General features: G+C 36.5%; 3 protein-coding genes and 1 long non-coding RNA gene across 8 annotated transcripts; all 4 read left to right on the top strand.

The window, feature by feature from the left end:
* The first annotated feature begins 80 nt into the window (after positions 1-80).
* Positions 81-1,291, top strand: LOC131017726 (uncharacterized). The gene is made up of 2 exons (XR_009099826.1): positions 81-574; positions 1,079-1,291. It is a non-coding gene; the product is annotated as an uncharacterized LOC131017726 (long non-coding RNA).
* A 2,130-nt stretch (positions 1,292-3,421) lies between these two features.
* Positions 3,422-9,786, top strand: LOC131018310 (uncharacterized). The gene is made up of 3 exons (XM_057947035.1): positions 3,422-6,812; positions 9,049-9,107; positions 9,465-9,786. Exons 1-3 carry the CDS (start codon positions 3,531-3,533, stop codon positions 9,784-9,786), a joined length of 3,663 nt encoding a protein of 1,220 aa, XP_057803018.1. The 5' UTR covers positions 3,422-3,530.
* A 4,277-nt stretch (positions 9,787-14,063) lies between these two features.
* LOC131017546 (putative disease resistance RPP13-like protein 3) lies at positions 14,064-21,933 on the top strand. 5 transcript variants are annotated; one of them, XR_009099648.1, is made up of 5 exons: positions 14,064-14,138; positions 14,281-14,410; positions 18,994-19,779; positions 19,922-21,096; positions 21,210-21,933. XR_009099648.1 is itself a non-coding variant. In XM_057946340.1 (5 exons), the coding sequence occupies exons 4-5, from the start codon at positions 19,017-19,019 to the stop codon at positions 20,464-20,466; spliced, it is 1,308 nt and encodes a 435-aa protein (XP_057802323.1). In that variant the 5' UTR covers positions 14,064-14,138; positions 14,281-14,410; positions 14,495-14,573; positions 18,994-19,016; the 3' UTR covers positions 20,467-21,933. The 5 variants fall into 5 exon arrangements, 4 of the variants coding, with proteins under 4 accessions (XP_057802323.1, XP_057802321.1, XP_057802324.1 ...); XM_057946340.1 differs by adding an exon at positions 14,495-14,573 and having other exon boundaries at positions 19,922-21,933; XM_057946338.1 differs by having other exon boundaries at positions 19,922-21,933.
* LOC131018311 (probable disease resistance protein At1g58602) lies at positions 20,473-21,657 on the top strand. Its single transcript, XM_057947036.1, has one exon. The coding sequence runs from the start codon at positions 20,473-20,475 to the stop codon at positions 21,655-21,657; it is 1,185 nt and encodes a 394-aa protein (XP_057803019.1).
* Positions 21,934-23,143: the final 1,210 nt, after the last annotated feature.

The raw sequence follows: 23,143 nt of genomic DNA on the forward strand, positions 1-23,143 counted from the left end.
ACTTGAGTCCATGAATTACTCCAACTAAACTTTTCAATTTAATTATTGGAATGCCACGATTTATTTAATTCAAGCCCACTTTTCTTAATTAATTATTAGGCTGTATTATGTTGAGCCTTTTAATTATCTGACTTATATTATTACTTCAAGTCATATTTGTTTGGCCCGGTTAATTAGACGCAGCTGCCCAATTACGATTAATTCTTACGAGATTACTAAGCGAATGAGCCGACTTAGTTATTTTCTTTTAATCGATTAAATAGAGCGAGATCTTTTAATCCCATTTAAGTTAGAACACCCTAAGAGAACGGATTAATTTTTATTAATTATCCGGCTTCATGAAACGAGACTTAGCTTTTGTTTAAATCCGATAGCTTGGATTAACAATAGAAACTCCTTGATTACTATTTCAGAATAATAATTCATGCATATAGATCATGCATAGTTAATTCTGTATTCTCATTATTTGAGGATTTTACTTGAGCAGTATCTTATTTATATTCTCGTAATAAAGGTCAAGCACGAGATTAATAATCAGTCAAGGAACTACTGTACCACAGAAAGTTTATATCAGGTGGGCATTACTTTCATATATATCAAATGAGTTTAAATATTACGTTCAAGCAAGTTATTTCATGATTAAATTAATTGAAGTTATTTCAAATATTGTCTTGCCATAAAATATTTAAATTTCAGTATGATATCTATCTGATGTGACTTTTATCATGTAATCGAATTCGGGTCTTGAGCAGTTGATAGCTATCCTGCCAGGGCTAGTGTACACCAGTGACCGTGAGTCATCTAGCGGGTTGGCCGGTCAAGTGACCGTGAGAGGTGGCCACCTCTCCGGCACAAAGTTCCAGATATGATAGATTACAAGAGAACTTAGACTGCAGTCGAACTTAAAGAATCACAAATGAATTTAGTAAGCTTGGGCCTTTTAGCGAAAAACTCCCTTGCTGTACTGTTTATTATGGCATGACAATTTACAGTTTTGAAGCATGTATTTTATACTTAGGCATACGTGCCCACTGAGTACTTTTGTACTCAAGCCCTGCATATATTTCTAAATGTGCAGGTTGAGCAGCTGCCGATGGTGATGAAGTGACGAGCGGGATTCTTTTGTCTTATTATGTATTAATGAACTCTAGGGTTACATGTCTTCATACATGTAATCAGAATCATATTCCGTTGCGTACTCAAAAGTTTTATGCTATTTTGAATAAGTCAGAGATATCTGAACTTACTAGTTATTTGAGTCTATATGACTAAACTTCTGTTATATGATAAATATCCCTTTTGTTAAATGATGAAATGTGATCCTTCCTTGTTTGATTATCCCCTTTCTACCCCGCTTCTAATCTCCCTCCATTAGTTACGGTTTCCCCGGCTTAATTATCCTTAATTAGGTCCGGTCGTGACAGAGTGGTATCAGAGCAGTTTATTTGCTCTGAACCCTAGAGTTAATAAATTTTTCTAGTATGATCACTAGTATGAAAGAGTCAGTCGGCAAAAGCTCAGCACTTCATCACATCGCTATGCTCAACAGAAAGGAATGCAACAGAAAGTTTTGAATGTTGAAGTTTATATTTCGCCTTGATGCAAATGTTGATTTTACTTATGCCTTTTTATGGAGATGTTACTCAATGAACTTAGATGCGCTAAGGATGCATGATCACTGTTATGAACACAACAATAGAAGGAATTTAGCAAGAACATTTTGCTTTTCTCTGTAAATTGAGGCGATGAGTAAGTTACAAAGTTAGTGAACCAGACGAGAAATCAACAAACAAAATACAATGGGGAGTAAAGAAAAGTGTCACACACGAGATAGTGACACGGGCATAGATCTTCGTTCGGGTTATTCACGCGAGGCGGATACCGAATCAACTATTGCCTTAATCAGAGTATAGTGGGAACACTTTTCATAGTAATAAAAATACCCTACATAGTTTGGAAACTGCAACATAGCGGAGTTATCTCTTTTCAAAAACCTAGTTAGTACTAGTTGCAGCATATTTAAGACTTCACGAATTATATTCGAGTCTAGTGTTAGGCTATTATGATTATAATACCGTGGTTTGAATTTCGAGACCTCAAGTAGAATTATTACCTTACTGTTGTAGATATGTTTGAACCCTACTGTTTTTACCACCTATTTTGATATTCGTGAGTTTGATTATGCGACCTTCATGTATAGATGGCAAGGATGCGCTTTACCAGACGACGGCCGTTGCGTCGAGATGCTAGTCCGGATGCTATCAGGAACTCATATTTTACTTATCGCCGATGCCACGGTGATGACTTAGGCCAATTCTTGGCCGGCTTCCATCGACACTGGGTCGCTGCAAGAGACCATGGGATATCGGACTATGACGGAATGGAGCGGCTAATGGATTTGCTGCCATCAGAATGGCAGGGATGGGCGAGGATGATTTCCGCTCACTACATCACTCGTTCTGGCAGGTCCTATGACTTGCATTATGACTTCTCTGGATTTACTGCTGAGATCCAGGCACAATTCACTCGTTGGGGAAATGCTCCTCGAGGGCCGTATATACGTCCGGGAGACCTTGCTCGAGTCGGAGTACCTTCGCCCGACGAACTACTGGACCCACTTCCGGAGCCGACTCCACCAGCAGCCCCTATCTTAAGGCAACCCAGGAGGCACGACGCTGAGGCAGGCCCCTCTAGGCCTCAAGCCTACAGAGATTTTCCACCTGGCACGGGTTCAGTGCCATTAGTCTGTGAGCCACCATTGTCATCGAGGCAGTTGAGCAAGGCAGAGATAGCAGCCGCTATGGCCGACGTTGACAGAGTCTTAGCCGATACCATTGATTTCCTCAATAAGGGAAAAGCCCCGGCCATGGACGACCGCCCAACTCTTCGAGTCACCTTGAAGATGATTCGCTCAGCCATCATTGGCCAGGCAGCAGTTGAAGGAGGGGGTGAGTCGCACCCATCTGGCGGAGAAACAGATGAGGATCCAGAGGAAGATCCGGAAGAGGATCCAGAGGAAGATCCGGAAGAGGATCCAGAGGAAGACAGCCATGCCCCGACCCAGGGATCTTGTACCCGATCTTCTTAGACTGGTTTATATATATGTCTAGTATGAGGTTATTTAAATATTCCAGAAACATAGATAATTTTAATGCTTTTGTATGCCATATGCCGGCATAGTCTTTTGACTAGTATTAGTACGGATACGCGAAACCTTGGGGCGTTCTGTGATTGAGTACTTTTTGTAATGGCTTCGCTGGATAGCCAGTTCATCATGTGTGGTACTTACATAGATCTTTGAACCTAGATTTTTATGATGATGTAAAGTCCTCATTGAGGCAATTTTCCCTATGTTATATATGGTGACCTTATTGGTCTTTCGTGGCAAGTCATTCCGCTATGTTTTATTTATATGTTCGCTTAAGTTTTAACAGGAGCAGAACTCGATGAGTTAAAGAGTAACTATAGAAATGATAGTATGTCCTTATTGCATTTTAATGCGCTGACAACTTATGTTTTGACCTAATAGAATGCCGCCAAAACGAGGACGACCAAGAGGAGGGGGCAGGATTCCCCGAAATGAAAGAAGAGACCCAGAAACAGTGCCAGAACCAGAACCCGAAATAGTTCAACCACCTGTTCAGCCAGAACGACGGATTGAAGAATTATTTTTGCGACAGAACCCACCTACTTTCAACGGGACAGGAGACCCGGCAGAAGCTGAAACTTGGGTTCGCGCTATTGAACGCATTTTCAACTTCCTGCGTTGCACCGACCAAGAACGCCTGACTTGTATGTCCTTTCAGTTGACTGGGTCAGCTGATTTCTGGTGGGAAGCAAGGATGAAAACGATGACAGCAGAGCAGTTAGAAAATCTGACCTGGGAACAATTCAAAGCCGGTATATATGACAAGTATATACCCAAGAGCTACCGCAAGAAAAAGGAAGCTGAATTTTACAATCTGAAACAAGGGAAGATGTCGGTAACTCAATACGACAGGATGTTCTGCGATATGTCTAGATATGCACCGGAACAAGTTGACACAGATGAGAAGATGGCTGAAAAGTTTTGTGCCGGTCTGAGGCACGAAATTAGGATGGCTTTGGCAAGCCACGGAGGATTGTCTTACACTGAGTCGCTCAGCCGAGCATTAGACATTGAAGCAGCTATGCCAGGAGAAAGACCTGCAACTGTACCTACGCCAGCACCTTCACATGATCAGAATCATAATCAAAATTTTAGAGGAAAGAGGAGATGGGACAACAGTAACCCGAACCAAGGTGAGAAGAGGCCATGGCAGGGACGGGTTTTCCAGTCACAGGGCTATGGAGGCCAGAGTGCACCGAAACAGATGGGAAATAACCAACAGAGGGCCCCACATTGTCCCAAATGTAACAAAAATCATGTGGGAATCTGTAAGGCCGGCAGTGATAGTTGCTATATCTGTAACCAGAAGGGGCACTATGCAAACCGGTGCCCGAATAAGCAACATGGAACGGGTTCAAGGCCAAACCCACCTATCCAGGCTCCACCTCTGCGAGCAATTCAAGCTTTGCCCCAATCATACCCAAGGCAGCAACCACAGTATCAGCAGCCACAACAGCACCAACAGCTACAGTACCAACCCCAACCTCAACAACCATATCAGCAACAGGCCCGCCAACAACAGCAGCGACAACAGAAACAACATGAAAAACCTCGTCATGCTAGAGCCTATGCTATGAGGCAGAAGCAGCCCGAGAACAACCAGGGAAACCTGGCAGGTATGGGCATGCTACTCAATACTCCTGTTGTACTTCTATTTGATACGGGCGCATCGCATACTTTCATTTCAAGTACATGTGTTGACACATTAAAACTTAAAATGGAAAGAGCTGACCAAGAGTTGAGTATATCATCACCTATAGGAGGGATGACGACAGTAGATCATGTGTGCTTGAACCTAGAACTGAACATAGGGTCACACAAGATTGTAGTGAACAACTCGTATGTTATTCCAATGGGAGATGTGGACATAATCCTAGGAATGGACTGGCTAGCCGAGAACTATGCCACCATCCTTTGTAACGAAAGACGGATATCGTTTCGACCCCCAGGAAGGGAGCCGTCACATTTCCACGGAATTAGTATGGGAAGAAGAAAGATGATCATCTCCGCCCTACAAGCAACGAAAATGATGAAGAAGGGATACCCAGCTTACCTCGTATATTTACACGGAGAACTGGGTACTGAAAAGAGTATAGAAGATGTAGCAATTGTACGGGACTTTTCAGATGTATTTCCAGAGATTCTACCAGGGCCACCACCGGACAGACCAATTGAGTTTACCATTGATTTGGAGCCCGGGGCAGCTCCCATTTCGAAGGCACCATACCGGATGGCTCCTAAAGAGTTGGAAGAACTCAAAATACAACTGCAAGAACTTTTGGAACTTGGATTCATTAGGCCAAGTGTATCACCTTGGGGTGCACCTGTACTTTTTGTGAAGAAAAAGGATGGCACATTGAGAATGTGCATAGACTATAGGGAACTGAACAAAGTGACACTGAAGAAAAAATATCCTTTACCAAGGATAGATGACCTCTTCGACCAGCTCAAGGGAGCAAGCGTGTTCTCGAAGATTGATTTGCGGTCTGGTTATCACCAGCTGAAGATTCGACCAGAAGACGTACCTAAGACGGCATTTCGAACTAGGTATGGCCACTACGAATTTGTAGTTGTGCCATTCGGGCTAACTAATGCGCCAGCCGTGTTCATGGACCTCATGAATCGAGTGTTCCATCCGTATTTAGACAAATTTGTCTTGGTATTCATAGATGACATCCTGATCTACTCGAAGAACGAGAAAGACCATGAGGAACATCTGAGAATTGTCCTAGAAACGTTGAGGACGGAGCGCCTTTACGCCAAATTCAGCAAGTGCGAGTTTTGGCTCAGCGAAGTCACATTTTTAGGACATATTGTGTCATCAGAAGGGATTAAAGTGGACCCTGAAAAAGTGCAAGCGGTGCGCGAATGGAAATCGCCTACTAACCCTAATGAGATAAGAAGTTTCTTAGGATTGGCAGGTTACTATCGGAGGTTTATGGAAGGATTTTCCAAAATTGCAAGGCCAATGACGCAACTACTCAGGAAGGGAATAAAATTTTCTTGGACAGAGGAGTGCGAGAAGAGCTTCCAAGAACTTAAGGAGAAGTTAACTACGGCACCAGTGTTAGCCGTCCCAACAGCTGATAAGGAATACATGATCTACACAGACGCGTCCAAAAATGGACTTGGTTGCGTGCTGATGCAAGAAGGAAGAGTGATAGCATATGCGTCACGACAGCTTAGGCCACATGAACTGAATTACCCGACTCATGATCTGGAATTAGCTGCAGTGGTGCATGCGCTGAAGATTTGGAGGCACCACCTATATGGAGTTAGGTGTGAAATATTCACAGATCATAAAAGCCTGAAATACTTTTTCGAGCAAAAGGACCTCAACATGAGACAAAGGAGATGGCTCGAACTAGTGAAAGACTATGACTGCGGTATTAACTACCACCCAGGCAAGGCCAACGTAGTGGCTGATGCATTGAGTCGTAAGACCCAATCTAAATTGGGAGCTCTCATCACTCGAGAGACGGTGCTCATAAGGGAATTTAGCAAAATGAGCATAGAAGTGGTTAAACCACCAGGGACGATAGCAAGCGTTGTGGCAACAGTACCTAACTTGAGGAAGATGATCGTAGAAGCACAAAGAAAAGACGGGAAGATGGAAAAACTACGGGAAGCAGTAAGAAAAGGAGGCGTCAAGAATTATCAAGAAGCATCAGATAATGTTATCCTCTTTGAAGGAAGAATATGCATTCCCCACGATGATGAGCTTAAGGATAAAATCATGAGTGAGACTCACGATACCCCTTATACTGCCCACCCAGGCAGTACTAAGATGTATCAGGACCTAAAGAAACACTTTTGGTGGGAAGGAATGAAGAGAGACATAGCGTCATTTGTGGAGAAATGCCTAGCATGCCAACAGGTGAAGGCCTTACATCAAAGGCCATATGGAAAACTACAACCGTTGGAAATTCCAGAATGGAAGTGGGAGCACATCGCAATGGATTTTGTGACCAGTTTGCCCAAAACAAAGAGAGGAAACACTGCCATTTGGGTAATAGTGGATCGACTCACAAAATGTGCTCATTTTATACCAATACCGATCACACATAGGTCAGACAAGCTAGCTCAGTTGTATGTTCGAGAGATTGTACGCTTACACGGTGTACCAGTGTCGATCACTTCAGACCGAGACTCAAAATTTACTTCTAGATTTTGGATGAGCTTACAGAAGGAGTTAGGCACGAGGTTAAATTTCAGCACCGCCTTCCACCCGCAGACAGATGGGCAGTCTGAAAGGACAATTCAGACCCTCGAAGATATGTTGAGAACAGTGGTGTTAGATAGAGGTGGAAGTTGGGAAGTAGTACTGCCGTTGATTGAATTTGCCTATAATAACAGTTACCAGGCGACTATCGATATGGCACCATATGAGGCATTGTATGGAAGAAAATGTAGATCACCACTTTATTGGGATGAAGTGGGTGAGAGAAAAGTTTTAGGACCAGACATGGTAAATGAGATGGTTGAGATAGTCCGCCAGATCAGAGGGCGAATAAAGGAGGCACAAGATAGACAGAAATCTTACGCTGATGCACGTCGAACTGAGTTATGTTTGAAATAGGAGACAAGGTCTTCCTAAAGGTATCTCCTACCAAGGGGATAACTAGGTTTGGTGTCAAGGGAAAACTTAGGCCCCGATTCGTAGGACCTTATGAGATTTTGGAAAGAATAGGCCCAGTAGCCTATAGGTTGGCATTACCGCCAAGTTTTGGAAACGTTCACAATGTTTTCCACGTATCACAACTCAGAAAATACGTTTTCGATCCAAAGCACATAATCCACAAAGAAGAGATGATCCTTTGCCCAGACTTGAGTTATGAAGAGAGACCAGAGGCCATTCTAGATCGAAAAGTACAACAACTCAGGAATAAGGCAATCATATCAGTGAAAGTCTTATGGAGACACCACGGACAAGAGGAAGCCACGTGGGAGCTTGAAGACAAAATGAAGGATAAATACCCCGAACTATTTTAGAAGAAATATGCAAATTTCGGGACGAAATTTTTGTTAAGAGGGGTAGTATGTAGTGACCCGCTCTTTTATATATTTAAATCCAGTAATGAGTGTGTATTTTTGTTCATCAGTGAATGAAAACGGATATTATTCTGATATGAATTCAGCTTATGATCCTGAATTTATATTGTTAAAGCAGTTAATGATATTTTTTCAGAGTTATAACTGACTTAGCAAAGTCACGTTATTTATTTAAGCGAGATGGAATTAGATTTTATTTTACTCAAGTTGTGGATTATTTCCGACTCGTGAATTAATTAAATCTGCGGATTTAATTTATATATTAGGAACAACGAACGAATTAAATCTACGAATTTAATTTTGATTCATTATATAACTTATCGATTTTAGCGAGATATCACATGTCGAAATCGAGATTTATGTAAATACAGTATCAAGCAGAATCGAAGCCAGTATTTTATTTCAGTTACGGAATCACCGAGACATAGAAAATACATCATTAATTCTTCTATATTATTTTTTTTTTTTTTTTTTTTCTTTCCATCAATCTTTGACCACCACTTTTCCCCACCACTCATTTTTCACCCCAACCATTCACTCTTTCCCTACCATTTTCCCCCATCACTCATCATTTTTCCCACCACTCATCACTCAAGTATGCAGCCAACAATCCTCCTCTATTAACTTCAACTCCAGCCAACAGACTCCCCTTTCACTCACAGCAGCGTCGACTTCCCTGCTGCCATACTTGAACAAGCTTCAGTTCATTTGAGACTTCATTAACAGGAGAGAAAGAGCTGCCCAACTTCCGCCAAATCCTCAAGGTAAGCTTCGGCTTGAACGTTTCCACCTCCTGCCATAACCTCCACCTGCATTTTTAAAGCAATAACACCTTGATCATATTTCAGTTATTCCTCATCTCAATCATCAATACCACAACAGCCAACCAACAAGCTAGATACTCAAGGTATTTATGCGACCTCAGTTATTCAATCCAGTTTGCATTCATACCATCAAACATGATCAGATTCAAATGATAGATGGCAATAAGCTTGATAAACTTAGCAAAGTTACATACTCTATATGAAATAGCATTAGTTACTTTCCTGTTGTATTCATATCTATAGAGCTCATAACAATCCACATATGCGAACTCATGATTTATGGCATTTCACGAAAGTAGTATGATTCATACATTGAGATATTACCACTGTACAACCAAAGCCATAAGAGCTCCCATCATGTAGCAACATGAATCGAAATACAATAGCAGGGGATAGAACAAAAACTTAGCTTAAGGAATAGGGTCGACTGCCCTGTTTAGTCGAGCTCAAGGAAGACGACGGCGAAGCCGAAGGTTCCAGCAGCAGCGGCGTCGGGGCTCGGGGAATCAACGACGACGGTGGCCTGGTGCTCCTACTGCTGTCGATCCAGAGATAGCAGTGGGTGGATGGCGGCTGGACGAGAAGCTGGTCGGCGGAGGGAGAGATGGTGGGACCGATCAACTGCTACTCGGCCACGGCCAGAGGAGATCCGAGGGAGGAGGCGGATCTGCTGCGAGGACGCCGGAGGCGGCGGCGCAGCCGCTGGATGAGAGGGAGCTAGGGCTCGGGCGCCGCTCTTCGCGGTGGGATGCTGGGGTTTAACGCGTCACCGGTCAAATCTGACCGGAGCAGATGACGACTGAACGGCCGGCCCAACCGACCAGAGCTTGAACGAGAGAGAGAGATCGGCTTGGGGGGGGGCGGCGACGTTACCTCAGCAGCGGCGACGTCCAGCGACATAGCTTCCAGGCGTGTCGGCAGATGACGCCGACCGGAGCAGGCGGCAGCTGAGTGGCCGGAGAGGGAGGGCCGATCGAGCGCCGATTTTGAGAAAGGGAGCGAGCGGCCCTTGAGAGAGATCAGAGAGAGAAAGGCGAGAATTGATTTTGAGGAAATAGGGAGAGAGAACCGAGATGTTGGGGGAAGAAATTTTGGGCTTTTCCTATTGTAATTAAAATTGGGCTTATTTATTTTAATTGGGCTTATTTAGTTTAATTCTTTGGGCCTTGTTGATTTATTTTTAGTGGGCTTGAGTTGGGCTGGCTTATTTATTAATATTGGGCTTCTGATTTTATTTAAATGGCCGATTTTAATTACTGATTGGGCCTCCGATTTTATTTATATGGGCTTTGATTTAATTGTTGTTTTGATTTGTATGGGCTTCATTTAATTGAGTTGGACTTTATTTATTTTAATAATTGGGCCATTACATTGGGCCATTTCATTGGGCCGGAGTTTATTTAATTATGTTGGACTCCTTATTTGGGCTTCGTTTCAGTGGGCCGATTTTATTTTAAATTACAGTGGGCTTGAGTTGGGCCAAAAATTTGGGCCTTTATTTTATTTTCTTTGGGCTTCATAATTATTTATTTTTGGGCCTTGTTGTATTTATTATAATTGGGCCTAATTCAATTATTTTGCTTGGGCTTTAGTTTAATTCATTGGGCCTAATTTAATTATTTCATTGGGCCTAATTTAATTAATTCATTGGGCTTTGTTATTTTATTCCGATTGGGCCTCCTAATTATTTTCTTTAGGCCTTGGTATTTATTCAACTGGGCCCTAAAATTTTTTTTTAATTACTTGAGTCCATGAATTACTCCAACTAAACTTTTCAATTTAATTATTGGAATGCCACGATTTATTTAATTCAAGCCCACTTTTCTTAATTAATTATTAGGCTGTATTATGTGAGCCTTTTAATTATCTGACTTATATTATTACTTCAAGTCATATTTGTTTGGCCGGTTAATTAGACGCAGCTGCCCAATTACGATTAATTCTTACGAGATTACTAAGCGAATGAGCCGACTTAGTTATTTTCTTTTAATCGATTAAATAGAGCGAGATCTTTTTAATCCCATTTAAGTTAGAACACCCTAAGAGAACGGATTAATTTTTATTAATTATCCGGCTTCATGAAACGAGACTTAGCTTTTGTTTAAATCCGATAGCTTGGATTAACAATAGAAAACTCCTTGATTACTATTTCAGAATAATAATTCATGCATATAGATCATGCATAGTTAATTCTGTATTCTCATTATTTGAGGATTTTACTTGAGCAGTATCTTATTTATATTCTCGTAATAAAGGTCAAGCACGAGATTAATAATCAGTCAAGGAACTACTGTACCACAGAAAGTTTATATCAGGTGGGCATTACTTTCATATATATCAAATGAGTTTAAATATTACGTTCAAGCAAGTTATTTCATGATTAAATTAATTGAAGTTATTTCAAATATTGTCTTGCCATAAAATATTTAAATTTCAGTATGATATCTATCTGATGTGACTTTTATCATGTAATCGAATTCGGGTCTTGAGCAGTTGATAGCTATCCTGCCAGGGCTAGTGTACACCAGTGACCGTGAGTCATCTAGCGGGTTGGCCGGTCAAGTGACCGTGAGAGGTGGCCACCTCTCCGGCACAAAGTTCCAGATATGATAGATTACAAGAGAACTTAGACTGCAGTCGAACTTAAAGAATCACAAATGAATTTAGTAAGCTTGGGCCTTTTAGCGAAAAACTCCCTTGCTGTACTGTTTATTATGGCATGACAATTTACAGTTTTGAAGCATGTATTTTATACTTAGGCATACGTGCCCACTGAGTACTTTTGTACTCAAGCCCTGCATATATTTCTAAATGTGCAGGTTGAGCAGCTGCCGATGGTGATGAAGTGACGAGCGGGATTCTTTTGTCTTATTATGTATTAATGAACTCTAGGGTTACATGTCTTCATACATGTAATCAGAATCATATTCCGTTGCGTACTCAAAAGTTTTATGCTATTTTGAATAAGTCAGAGATATCTGAACTTACTAGTTATTTGAGTCTATATGACTAAACTTCTGTTATATGATAAATATCCCTTTTGTTAAATGATGAAATGTGATCCTTCCTTGTTTGATTATCCCCTTTCTACCCCGCTTCTAATCTCCCTCCATTAGTTACGGTTTCCCCGGCTTAATTATCCTTAATTAGGTCCGGTCGTGACATTTATACTCGACACCAATTGTTCGAGTGTCAGATACCAACATTTATGTGCGTTAATCATAACTCTCACACTCACTCCATTTAGACACATAATCGATATCAAACTCAAATAATAAATTATATCTTAACAATTTATCATGCTCATAGTTCTCGATTAAATCTCGGACTTTGTAATTAAATACTAAATTCCAACTTTAATTAATTAACATGCTTCTCTAATTTATTTATCTCATTTAAACTAATAAATCTAATCCATGCTAATTTCTCATACTTAGCCATTTTATATGCATTTATCATGCAATTCAAAAAGCTCAAAAACTTACTAATCATGCTCATCTCATAAATACTCAAATAATTCATATAGTCTTACTAACATAGCATTAACTCATATGCACTGCTAGTTCACTTACATGACTTCACATACTCCACATATCTCAACTTAATAAATCATCGAATAATTAGAAAATTTGTATTTAATGGAAATAAATTCCAAAAAATTTAAATACAAATATTTTTAATTATTCTAAACACATTGGCATGCTCAAAATAACTCAATTAAAATCGAGCATCGCTCGTCTTTGGCCTTATGACTCACGGCCTTCATCAAATTTGAACCTTGGTGTTCAAATTAATCTAAGTAAATTATACGTGCAATATTTAATAAATATAAACACATATATAAACTCAAATCATTCAAATAAAAATCAAATATTCACATCCGGGCATCAAACCATTTGGTCCTCATGCTTCTCGTTTCTAACATTTCTCAAAAATTCCCAAATTAATCTAGCATGCTCATGTGATATCGTAGAACACATATACGCAATAATATTCATTATGCAACGTCCCAAACTTCACGAATTTAAATAATCATACTCTAAAAACTTATAAAATTTTCGTGCTTGGAAAAATACGAATTTAATATATATCGATCCTAGCATACCCCTAAGCACAAATATCAAGTCAAAACGATCAAACAAAAATCGAAAGACAAGCTAATATGTGAAAAACGGGGCTGCCCTCATGGGTTTCATAGCTACGGTTCGTTCCGTTCTTACTCCCTTCATTAAACATGCTTAACATCTACCCAAGAACAACATACTAAAATTTCACGACGATCCGACGTCGTTTCAAAATAAAGTCGAGAATCGACGTTTTTCGACGTCGACGAAAATCGAAAAGAAAACCATCAAAACGTAGGTAGAGATCTTACCTACTTAGATACGTGATCGAAAAGATGATCGGCGCTCGTCTCGGTGCTCAAATCGGAAGTCAAAAGCTTGAACACCAAAGAAATGGTGTTAACGTGAAGTGTGTGTGTGTTTCTAATGTGTTTTAGTGTGTGTGCAGCACAAATTAGTGTGTGTGTTGTGTGTGCAGCGTGAGTTAGGTGAGATAGAGGGATAGTGGGCAGTTGGGGGGGTGGTTAGGGGTAGGGTAGGTTAGATATTTAGGATATTAACCCGTTATTTGGGTTCATTAATTCAAAGTTAGGGTATATAATTTTTTAAATTTCAATTTTTTAATGATAAATATTTATTAGAGTTCATAATATAATAATAATTTTTATTTTTATAAAAAACAATTATAAAATAAAGAAATTAAGAGTGGTACACATTATATTTGGGGACAGAGGATCCCATCCGAGAACGAGGAAGAACACCCCTAATTAGAAGCGACTTTCAATTAAATATAATTATGCTGTCAATATTTTTATTTCAAAATTTCTTATGAAATTAAAGCAATGCATGTGGTGTGATGGTGAAAGTTGACCTGACCAAGCCCACTTGGCCATCCCCATTAATTAATCATTCAACAGCCTTAACAATCTCAACTATTTAAATATCTTTCAAACTTTTTCTTTTTTTTTTTTTTTTGTTAATGCGTGTGAAACGATAAGTCAGCAGTAGTTTGTGCTTCTTGAGAAAAGCAGGGTGCACGTGGGTATGAAGGTGGAAACATGCACGATGCTTCTCATTGGAAACAATGAAACAATAAATAATATATAGCAAAATCCATCTATCAAGTATCAATTAATTTCATCAGTCTCTTTCCTTGTTTAGTTTAAAGTTTAGTAAAAAATATTCATTTCAGGTTTTGTTTTGGATTGAAAGATATCACATTCTACCATTCAAATCAAAGGTTTTATTGGGAAGAAGCTGGGAGGATTCAATCAGAAAGTCCATCGAGACGAGCAAAGATAAGAAGATAAATCACAAAAAAGGTAATTAATTTTTTCCTTCTCCGTAGATTAGAATAATTTTCAAATTCACATGTTCATGATGTTTTTATATCGAAAATTTAAAAGGTTTTTGGAAATCTTCTGCTTCACCAATTTTTATTTAAAAGAGAGACCAGCAGAGATAAGAAGAAAATTCACAAAAAAGGTATTTTTCTTTCTCCTTAGATTTGAATAGTATGAAAACTTGCATGACCATACAATGGTTTTAAATCGAAATGTTTTCGCTTCATTAAATTTTATTAAGCCCAAAAACATTTCGAAGCTTGATTAAACACAGAGTTGTGCATCGACTACGGTCAGTTCATATTTTTAGCATGCATTTAATTTCAATTTTATTGGAGTAGATATATAAATCAATAAATAGGGTATATAATTTCTTTAAACTCCAATTTTAATAATGAATGCTAATTTTAAATTAATATTAAGTACTCTTTTCACATGTAGCATTTCCTAATCCAGTTGCCAAGTTGGACAGTCATTGCTTGCGAACCTTCAATATTTTAAGAAGTAAAAGAAATATTAATTAGTAATATGTTTTGGTGGTAGGATCGATATTGGATCATCTATTTGCATTTCTCTTAAACTTAATTTTTACGATCTTATATATGTCAGAAACAATAAGTCAACACCAGGATGCATGAATTTACAATAATAGAAGGAATTCAATTGTTTAAGCCCCCAAATCTTTTTGTATATTCCCTTGTAACAGAAGATTCTTGGAATCATATATCAAAAATCGAAAGCAAAAGCTAAGGAAAACTAAAGGGATTTTTTTTTTCAATGAATGTGTGGTGTAGCAGAACCTTGAAAATATAAATGAATAATATCATGTTCGATTTAATCGTGTACAATCTGGTGAGACTTCACAAAACTAGTTAAACTGCTCACGAATTGGATGTTCACGAATTAGCTTTGATTGATAAAAATAATGAGGCTAATCTTATCTACTTAGATAGATTGAAATTAATTATTTCTATTATTTAAGCTATAGTTTTGCTTGATTCATGATCAATTGAAAGAATGAGCGAGATTAGAGATATATATCTACTCATGAGGATACAAATACTCAATCATGTGCATCTTGTCAATCATACAAAGTAAATGCCCGCTTAGTATTTAGGTTTATGATTTTATTGGATTTTGTTATTCTTACTTTGATATCTCTCACATATTATAAATAATATACATAGTTCAATTGTATCACAAATTAATTTCTTGATTAGAGAATTCTCTTTTATGTACCAATTTATTGTATGCATGTGAAAATTAGTTTATATTTTTATTCATATAGTTTGATATTTGCAATTGTATCTTCTATCTAGCTTTTTTGTATGTGTCCTATTTTTACTTTTCTTTTTAATTTCTCTAGCATATTTTTTAATTCAATTTTAGTTTTTTGTGTTTTAGTATAACTAGTGTACCTCCCGCGCAATGCGCGGCGATTGTAATTTTACATTCATTTAAATTATCCATATACTTTATGATTATTAATAATACTTCCTCCGTCCTATTGAAGGTGAGGCGTTTCTTTTGGCCCGAGATTTAAGGAGCTAATATTTAGTGAAAAAATGAATGAAAAAGTAAAATGAAAAATAGAGTGAATGAAAAATTAAGTAGCTTTAATTTATTTTAAAAAGAGAAACGGCTCAACTTCGTTGGCACGGTTCGAAAATGAATACGATTCAACTTCGTTAGGACGGAGGGAGTATTAATTAATAAACTTTAATACTAAGTTTATTATTTGTACAATGCTCCATTTCTTTTAATATAATAAAATTTTAAATGATCATAATTTATTTATATACATTAAATTTTACATATTATATATCAAATTTAAAACTTTTCTATGATATTTTATTCACGATGCATTTTGTATATTGTATTTGTAATAGAATTGTAAAATAAATAGGAAATAAAATGGGTTTTGTGTAATGAATGAGAATAAAAAAAAGAAATTGTGATTTGACCGTTCAAAAACCAAAACAATAATCACCACTTAACTACTCCATAATTATTAATATTTTCAAATGATAATTTTACCCTTATAATCGAAATTATTATTATTATTATTATTATTATTATTATTATTATTATTATTATTATTATTATTATTATTATTATTATTATTATTATTATTATTATTATTATTATTATAAATTCTTGTTTGTGTACAATGTTTTTTTTATTCTTTACACAAAACACATATTTTACTATGCGAATTGTCCTCGACCAATTAATGTTTTAGCATAATTACATGATGTTCTATTAATATTTTTTTAATATATATAGTAAATACAAATAAATATTTTGAAAAAAATAAAATATTAGATTTGAGAAAGAAAAGAAAAGGAAAAAAAAATATTTCAAACACAATTATTCTTGACCACTTCGTTTCAAAAAAATATAATTATTCTTGACCACTTATAAATTTAATAGTTTTTTAATTAGTGATTTTATTGAAAAAGAAATAAGAAAAAAAGTGAATTAAATCCAATTGATGCGGTTTTAGTTTGTAGCGTATATATAGCTCATAAGCTGGCGGTTTCTTTGTTTTTGTATTTACTCCCTCCGTCCCTGAAATAAGTTCCTCTTTTTCCTTTTTGGGACGTCCCCCAAATAAGTTCCCCTTTCTTTCTTTCCATTTTTGGACAATTACCCCACCACTAATAATACTTTATTTATTCTTACTTTTCACTTTTTCACCATTCCCAATACTAATTATAACACTTTTTTCACATTTTCACCACTCCCAATACTAATTATAACATATTTTTCTCCACTATCAATACATTTTACTACTTTTCCTTAAAACTCGTGCCGTCCCCAAAGAGGAACTTATTTTGGGGACGGAGGGAGTATAATTTTTCACTTCAATTCCAATTATATCCTTGCAATTGAAGTAAATTACATTTACTTTGCTTTTTATATATATAAAGATTTTACGATTTTTAACTAGAATTGATTATACCCAACTAGGACATGTAATTTTTTAATAGTTAATTTTAATTTTTAGAATATATCAATTGATTATTAGGACTGATTATTACATAATTTTTAATTTATATATGCAAAGACTAGTTTTAAAGAGCCTAGTAAAATAATACTATAGTTCTATTTTATTATAGACACTGCTCCACAATAGATTATCATTTATATATTATTTTATTTTCCTATTCTACCACATGGTGAGATCCTCTCTTCACTCATAATTCAATTAATTATACTCTCTTCGTCCCCGAAACATCTTCCTAAGAGAGGCTTACAAGAGTTTTAATAAAAGTTAATTGTGTACTTGATGAGTGGAGAATGAGTCCCACAAAAAGTGACATTTGTAAGAGTAATAATGAGTGCAATTATTTGCAAAAGTAGGTTATGAAGATGTTTTGAGGATTGACCAAAATGGAAATAGACCAAGGGAGTAATTATTGACACTACCTTTATAGTACGACTACAAATTTGGACTATCTCTACACCCTTATAACTACGATTTTATAAAAAAGTCGTAGTGTATTCGTATAGACTACTTTTGGTGAACTGTAGTGTATGAGCGCCCTTTTCTAATTTTAGACTACGATGACGAACAAATCGTAGTCACAATCGTAGTCTATAGTAGTCTATTACTACGTTTCCCATAAAATCGTAGTGTATGAGCTTCTTTTTGATGTTTTTCTCTACAATTTATGAATTATCATAGTGTATGTCTTTGTTGTGTATAAAGTTTTGACTAAAGTAATTTTTTATAGCGTAGTGTATCTATGTTGTGTATCTTCACTTTTGTCTACATTTGTTCTTAAAACCGTAGTGTATATGCGAGTTTTGACTACAGTAACTAAATTTGTAGTCTATTAACTGTTAAAAAATGTAGTGAAAATTTAATGCCATTAAACTTATTATTTAAAAAAAAATTAAAATGATTAATATTTTTATTTTAAATTGTAAAACATGATTTATTATTTAAATAGGCTTGAGAATATATCCCCCAATCAATTAATTATATGTCGGTGCAATATAAAACAAGTATTATTCCTTTGTTCTTGACTCATTATTATTATTCTTTTTTGAATTTGTCTAATTTATACTTTTAATTATATATGGGGAACATGGGATTCTTACTGCGTTGGATCTTCACAAAGAGATAATTTATCTTTTTGATCCTCTGGGTTATTTATAATAAAACTTATTATTTTTATTTAAAATCATTTAAACATAAAATAAAATAAATTACATTGTATTTAAATCTAAAATAATATTAAAAATAAAGTACTATTACTATATTTTTTAGGGTATTTTGTATTGTCATTAATTATGTGTATAATACTTGAACTATATTAAAATGCTATCACAGTTCAAACACAATTATGTGTAAAATAAAGTATACTTGAACTATACTTTTAACTATATTAAAGTACTATTACTATATTTTTTAGGGTATTTTTTATGATGTTCTTATATAGAGTCAGGTTTATGAAATCTCCAAATCATTTTAATATATACCAATAATTTATCAATTTGTTGAAATGTGTTATTTAATTCCTAGCTTCTAATGCTGTTATATTGTGTATTAGGGCAATTTGGTGGAAGCAGAAACATGTCGGAGGCCCTCCTCTTATCGCTGATACACAAGCTCGACATTAATTATCTAATGTATAAACCGTATTGGGAAATAAATGAGGAAAAGGAAAGGGTAATTAAAGAGATGAGAGAGATTGTGGATATTGTGAGGGACAAGAAATTGGAAGAGGGCAAAACCCTAAATTTTTTAGTATCTGACCTTGTCAACGTGATTGAAGATGCAGTCGACCTTTTCAAACGAGGCAAAACCTATCATACATACTATGGATCCATCCATACTTGGATTGGAGAGATCAAAACGCGCTTGTTTAAACTGGGCGATGATGGGGCGGAGAAGAGATCATCAGAAAATGTTGAAGATGACAAATATGTGGTGGGCTTGGACGAAGATGTGCAAATGCTGCTTCGCTCAAAGATTTTTGGTGGGAAAGGATACCGTTCGAATCCGATTGTTGTTATCAAAGGGATGTGTGGTATTGGAAAGACAACTCTTGCTAGAGAGATATACAACCATCCAACCGTCGTTGAGCGATTCGAGTGCCGTCTTTGGGTATCTAACTCTACTGACCTCACTATTAAAGAGCTACTTATCAAACTAATACAACAGGTAGAAGATGCAGAGAATCTCCGTACATCTTCCTTATTGGAGGATATGGACAACCGAAGTCTCCGAGATATGCTTTCCCAACACCTGCAAGGAACGCGATATTTGATAGTTCTTGACGACGTGCCCAAACAAATGCGCTTGAAGTCTTTCTTGGAAGCTCTCCCGCAAGAATGTATGTATAATCATCTTAGATTTCAACTTAAGTGCTGGTTCAAAATTTTAACAGTTTGTTTGAAGTCAAATATAAATTCCAAAAGTTTACTAGTGTCCAATGGTTCTGACTATTCCTTTTTGTATTATTCTTATGTAAGCAGTCCATGAAAGTAGGTTGCTGTTCACAAGTCACACGACGCATGTGGACTTAGATGTGGACGATGAAAATGTTCATAAGATGAAACCTTTGGATTCTAAGAAGAGCTGGCAATTGTTTTTGAAAACAATAAACCATGGCAATAAATTGACGGGTGACCACAAATTCCCTATGAACTTGGAGCATATGGGAAAACAAATGTTGAGAAAGTGTGGCGGTCTGCCATTAGCTATAAAAGAGGTGGGAAAGCAGTTAGCAGAAAAGAAAGTCTCTGGTGGGAGTGAATGGGAACAGCTTCTTGAATCAGTTGATTTTGATTCAACATTGAAGTTACTGGAACCATTTTATCATAAATTGGATCCCAAACTGGACTCGTGTTTCTTGTCTATGGCCTTCTTTAAGGAAAATACTACTTTGAGGAAAGAAAAGTTGAAACATATTTGGTTTGCAGGGGGAGTGCTTTCAAGTACTAGTTATTATAACTATGAATCATATTTACATGGTTTAACTAATGACTCCTTTATTGAAGTCCAGGATAGGAGCACGTAGTATCGCATGAATGTTGTGCTACACATGCTATCCGTCCGAAAAGCAGAGGAGAAATTTGGTTTTGAGATCCTAAGGAATAATGAAAATAATCGACCATGTCAAAGTCCTCGTCATCGTGTTATCATTTGTAGCAGAGACAAGTTCAACTACTCCACGGATCAAGATAAGCTTCTTGTTTCTCTCTTCTTCCATGGAGGTGGCTATTTCAACACTAGTTCGTCTTATTGGAAGGGCTTTGAACAACTTAAGATACTGGACTTGGAAGATTTTGGGTTGAAGATTTTACCGGAAAGTATTGGCACATTGATTGAATTACGATACTTGGGATTGAGAAACAATTACTTGCAAGAGCTCCTAGAGTCGTTGGGGTGGTTGAAAAAGCTTGAGGTTCTTGACATAGCTCAAAACTTTATGGTGAAGGTGCCAGATATTATACGGGAATTGAGTAGCCTTCGCCACCTCTACTTGTTTGATGTGATTTTCCGGAAGCCATTGAAGATAGATGTGCTTCAGAATCTGGAGACCTTAACCTATGTCTCGGCTGATAATTGGACACATGAGCGCTCTGTCTATGGAAATTTGTTTAGTCTTAAGAAATTGGGCATTGAAGAATTGAATGGAAACTTAGATGTAAGCAAGCTCTTTACATCATTAGTTGATTTGAAGAATCTTAATCATCTAATCTTAAGAGGGTATCGTTTCAGAAGCATGCCTTGTTTGGATGATCTTTATATTTTACACAGGCTCAAAACACTCAAATTGGATGGATTCCTTGCCACGCTTCCGACAAGTTTCCCTCCATATGTTGAATCGTTGACGTTGGTTAATAGCTGTCTTGACGAAGACCCGATGCCACTACTAGAGAAGCTACCCAGGTTAACCCACCTCAAGTTGCGGAAAGCATACACCGGTCAACAAATGGCTATCTTGGAACACGGCTTTCCCGAGCTTCGAGTCCTTTGCATGGAAGAGTTATGGAATCTGAGAAATGTGCAGTGTGGAAGAAATGCAATGTATTGGCTCAAGAAATTAGAAATCCATGGTTGTCCATATTTGGATACCCTCTCGAAAGTGATTGGGTCGATTTTATATTTGAAGGAGATAAAGATGGTGACAACCAAAAGCATTGCAACAAAGATCAAGAATTCATACTTAGTCTCCAATATAGGGATCGTGAACATCAATCCATGAGCTAACGCAGTTGTTTGCATTATCATTACGTACATTTTGCTTGTTGGCATTAATTTAGATAGTTTGTAGCTAGATTTTCTTCCCTTTTCCCCCCTTGGTGGTTGCATGTCTGTAAATGACATTTAGTTGCTTTGACAATTGTGGTTTCTTCATATCTTGTTTCTACTCTGTTTCTCCCTCAATGCTGGGATATATTGTTTGCTGCTCAAGTTACTTCAGATTTTTGGCAACATGCAGACAATATTATTTAATTTATTCTCGTCTCAGTTTACAGCTGAGAATGGTTATAATATTCGCTATTCAGTTTTTTTTCATCTCAATTCAATATAATAACTATACCGGCTAACTTAAATCCGACTATCATTTTAAAAATTGTACAAAATCTATATATATCATTTTGTTGAGCCTCTAAATTAGTGAAATATAATGCAAAATCATTAATTTGTATCGTTTTATTTAGATTTTTTAATTGACGAATTCTATTGAAAAACTATTGTGATTGCACAAAATTTATCATTTTATATAGATTTTTTAATTGATGAAGTCTTATGAAAAATCAATATGATATTCAAAATGAAATGGATTGATGGTTTTGTATTTTTCATTATAATATTGTATGCTATACCATTCAATAAAATAAAAAGAACCAAAATTATCAATCAATACCATTCAATAAAATAAAAAGAACCAAAATTATCAATCAATGAAAAGCGTAAAGAGCAAATAATAATAATAATAATAATAATAGAGAGGAGATAAAATATTTTATTTTGAAACCTCTAACTTCTATAGTTTTTTTTATTTTAAATCTATTATTTACATATTATAAATAAAATTAAAGCTCCCGTCATGATCTTTAATTTGATATGTATATTGAATATTTTATTATTAACTAAAAAGTATGTTTTTTAAGAAAAAAGAATGACAAAAATGAGAATAAAAAGAAATAAAGAAAATACTCCCTCCGTCCTGCAAAGCTTGATCACTTTCTTTTTTGCACGGGTTTTAAGGAGTTAGTATTTAATGTGTTAAGTATGATAGGTGAAAAAGTGAAAATATGAATAAAAGGAAAAACTTTTGTCATATAAGGAAAGAAATCAAGTTACATGGGACCACGGGATGGAGCGAGTATTAATCTATGTTTAGTTTGAGATTTCCATACTGAGAGAGATTTCCATGTTAAAATTTCTGTAAAGAGATGTAGGATTGTAGGAAAATAAAATAAAAGTCCCAAGTTAATCCACATAGGACCATGAATCAATGAAAGCCAGAAATCACTAATCGTTTGTAGTGTTGAAATGAATGAAAAGATACTACTTCCTCTGTCCCCCAAAATTATGCATACCTTTCCTTTTTAATACGTCCTCCAAAATTATGCATACCCTATTTTTGGACACTACCCCACATATAATTCTTAAAATTAACCCTTTTAACTTACACTATTTACTCATAATCTACTTAACAATACCCTCAATGTGGGACCCTT

This window comes from Salvia miltiorrhiza, chromosome 3, assembly GCF_028751815.1.
Source record: "Salvia miltiorrhiza cultivar Shanhuang (shh) chromosome 3, IMPLAD_Smil_shh, whole genome shotgun sequence".
NCBI lineage: Eukaryota > Viridiplantae > Streptophyta > Magnoliopsida > Lamiales > Lamiaceae > Salvia > Salvia miltiorrhiza.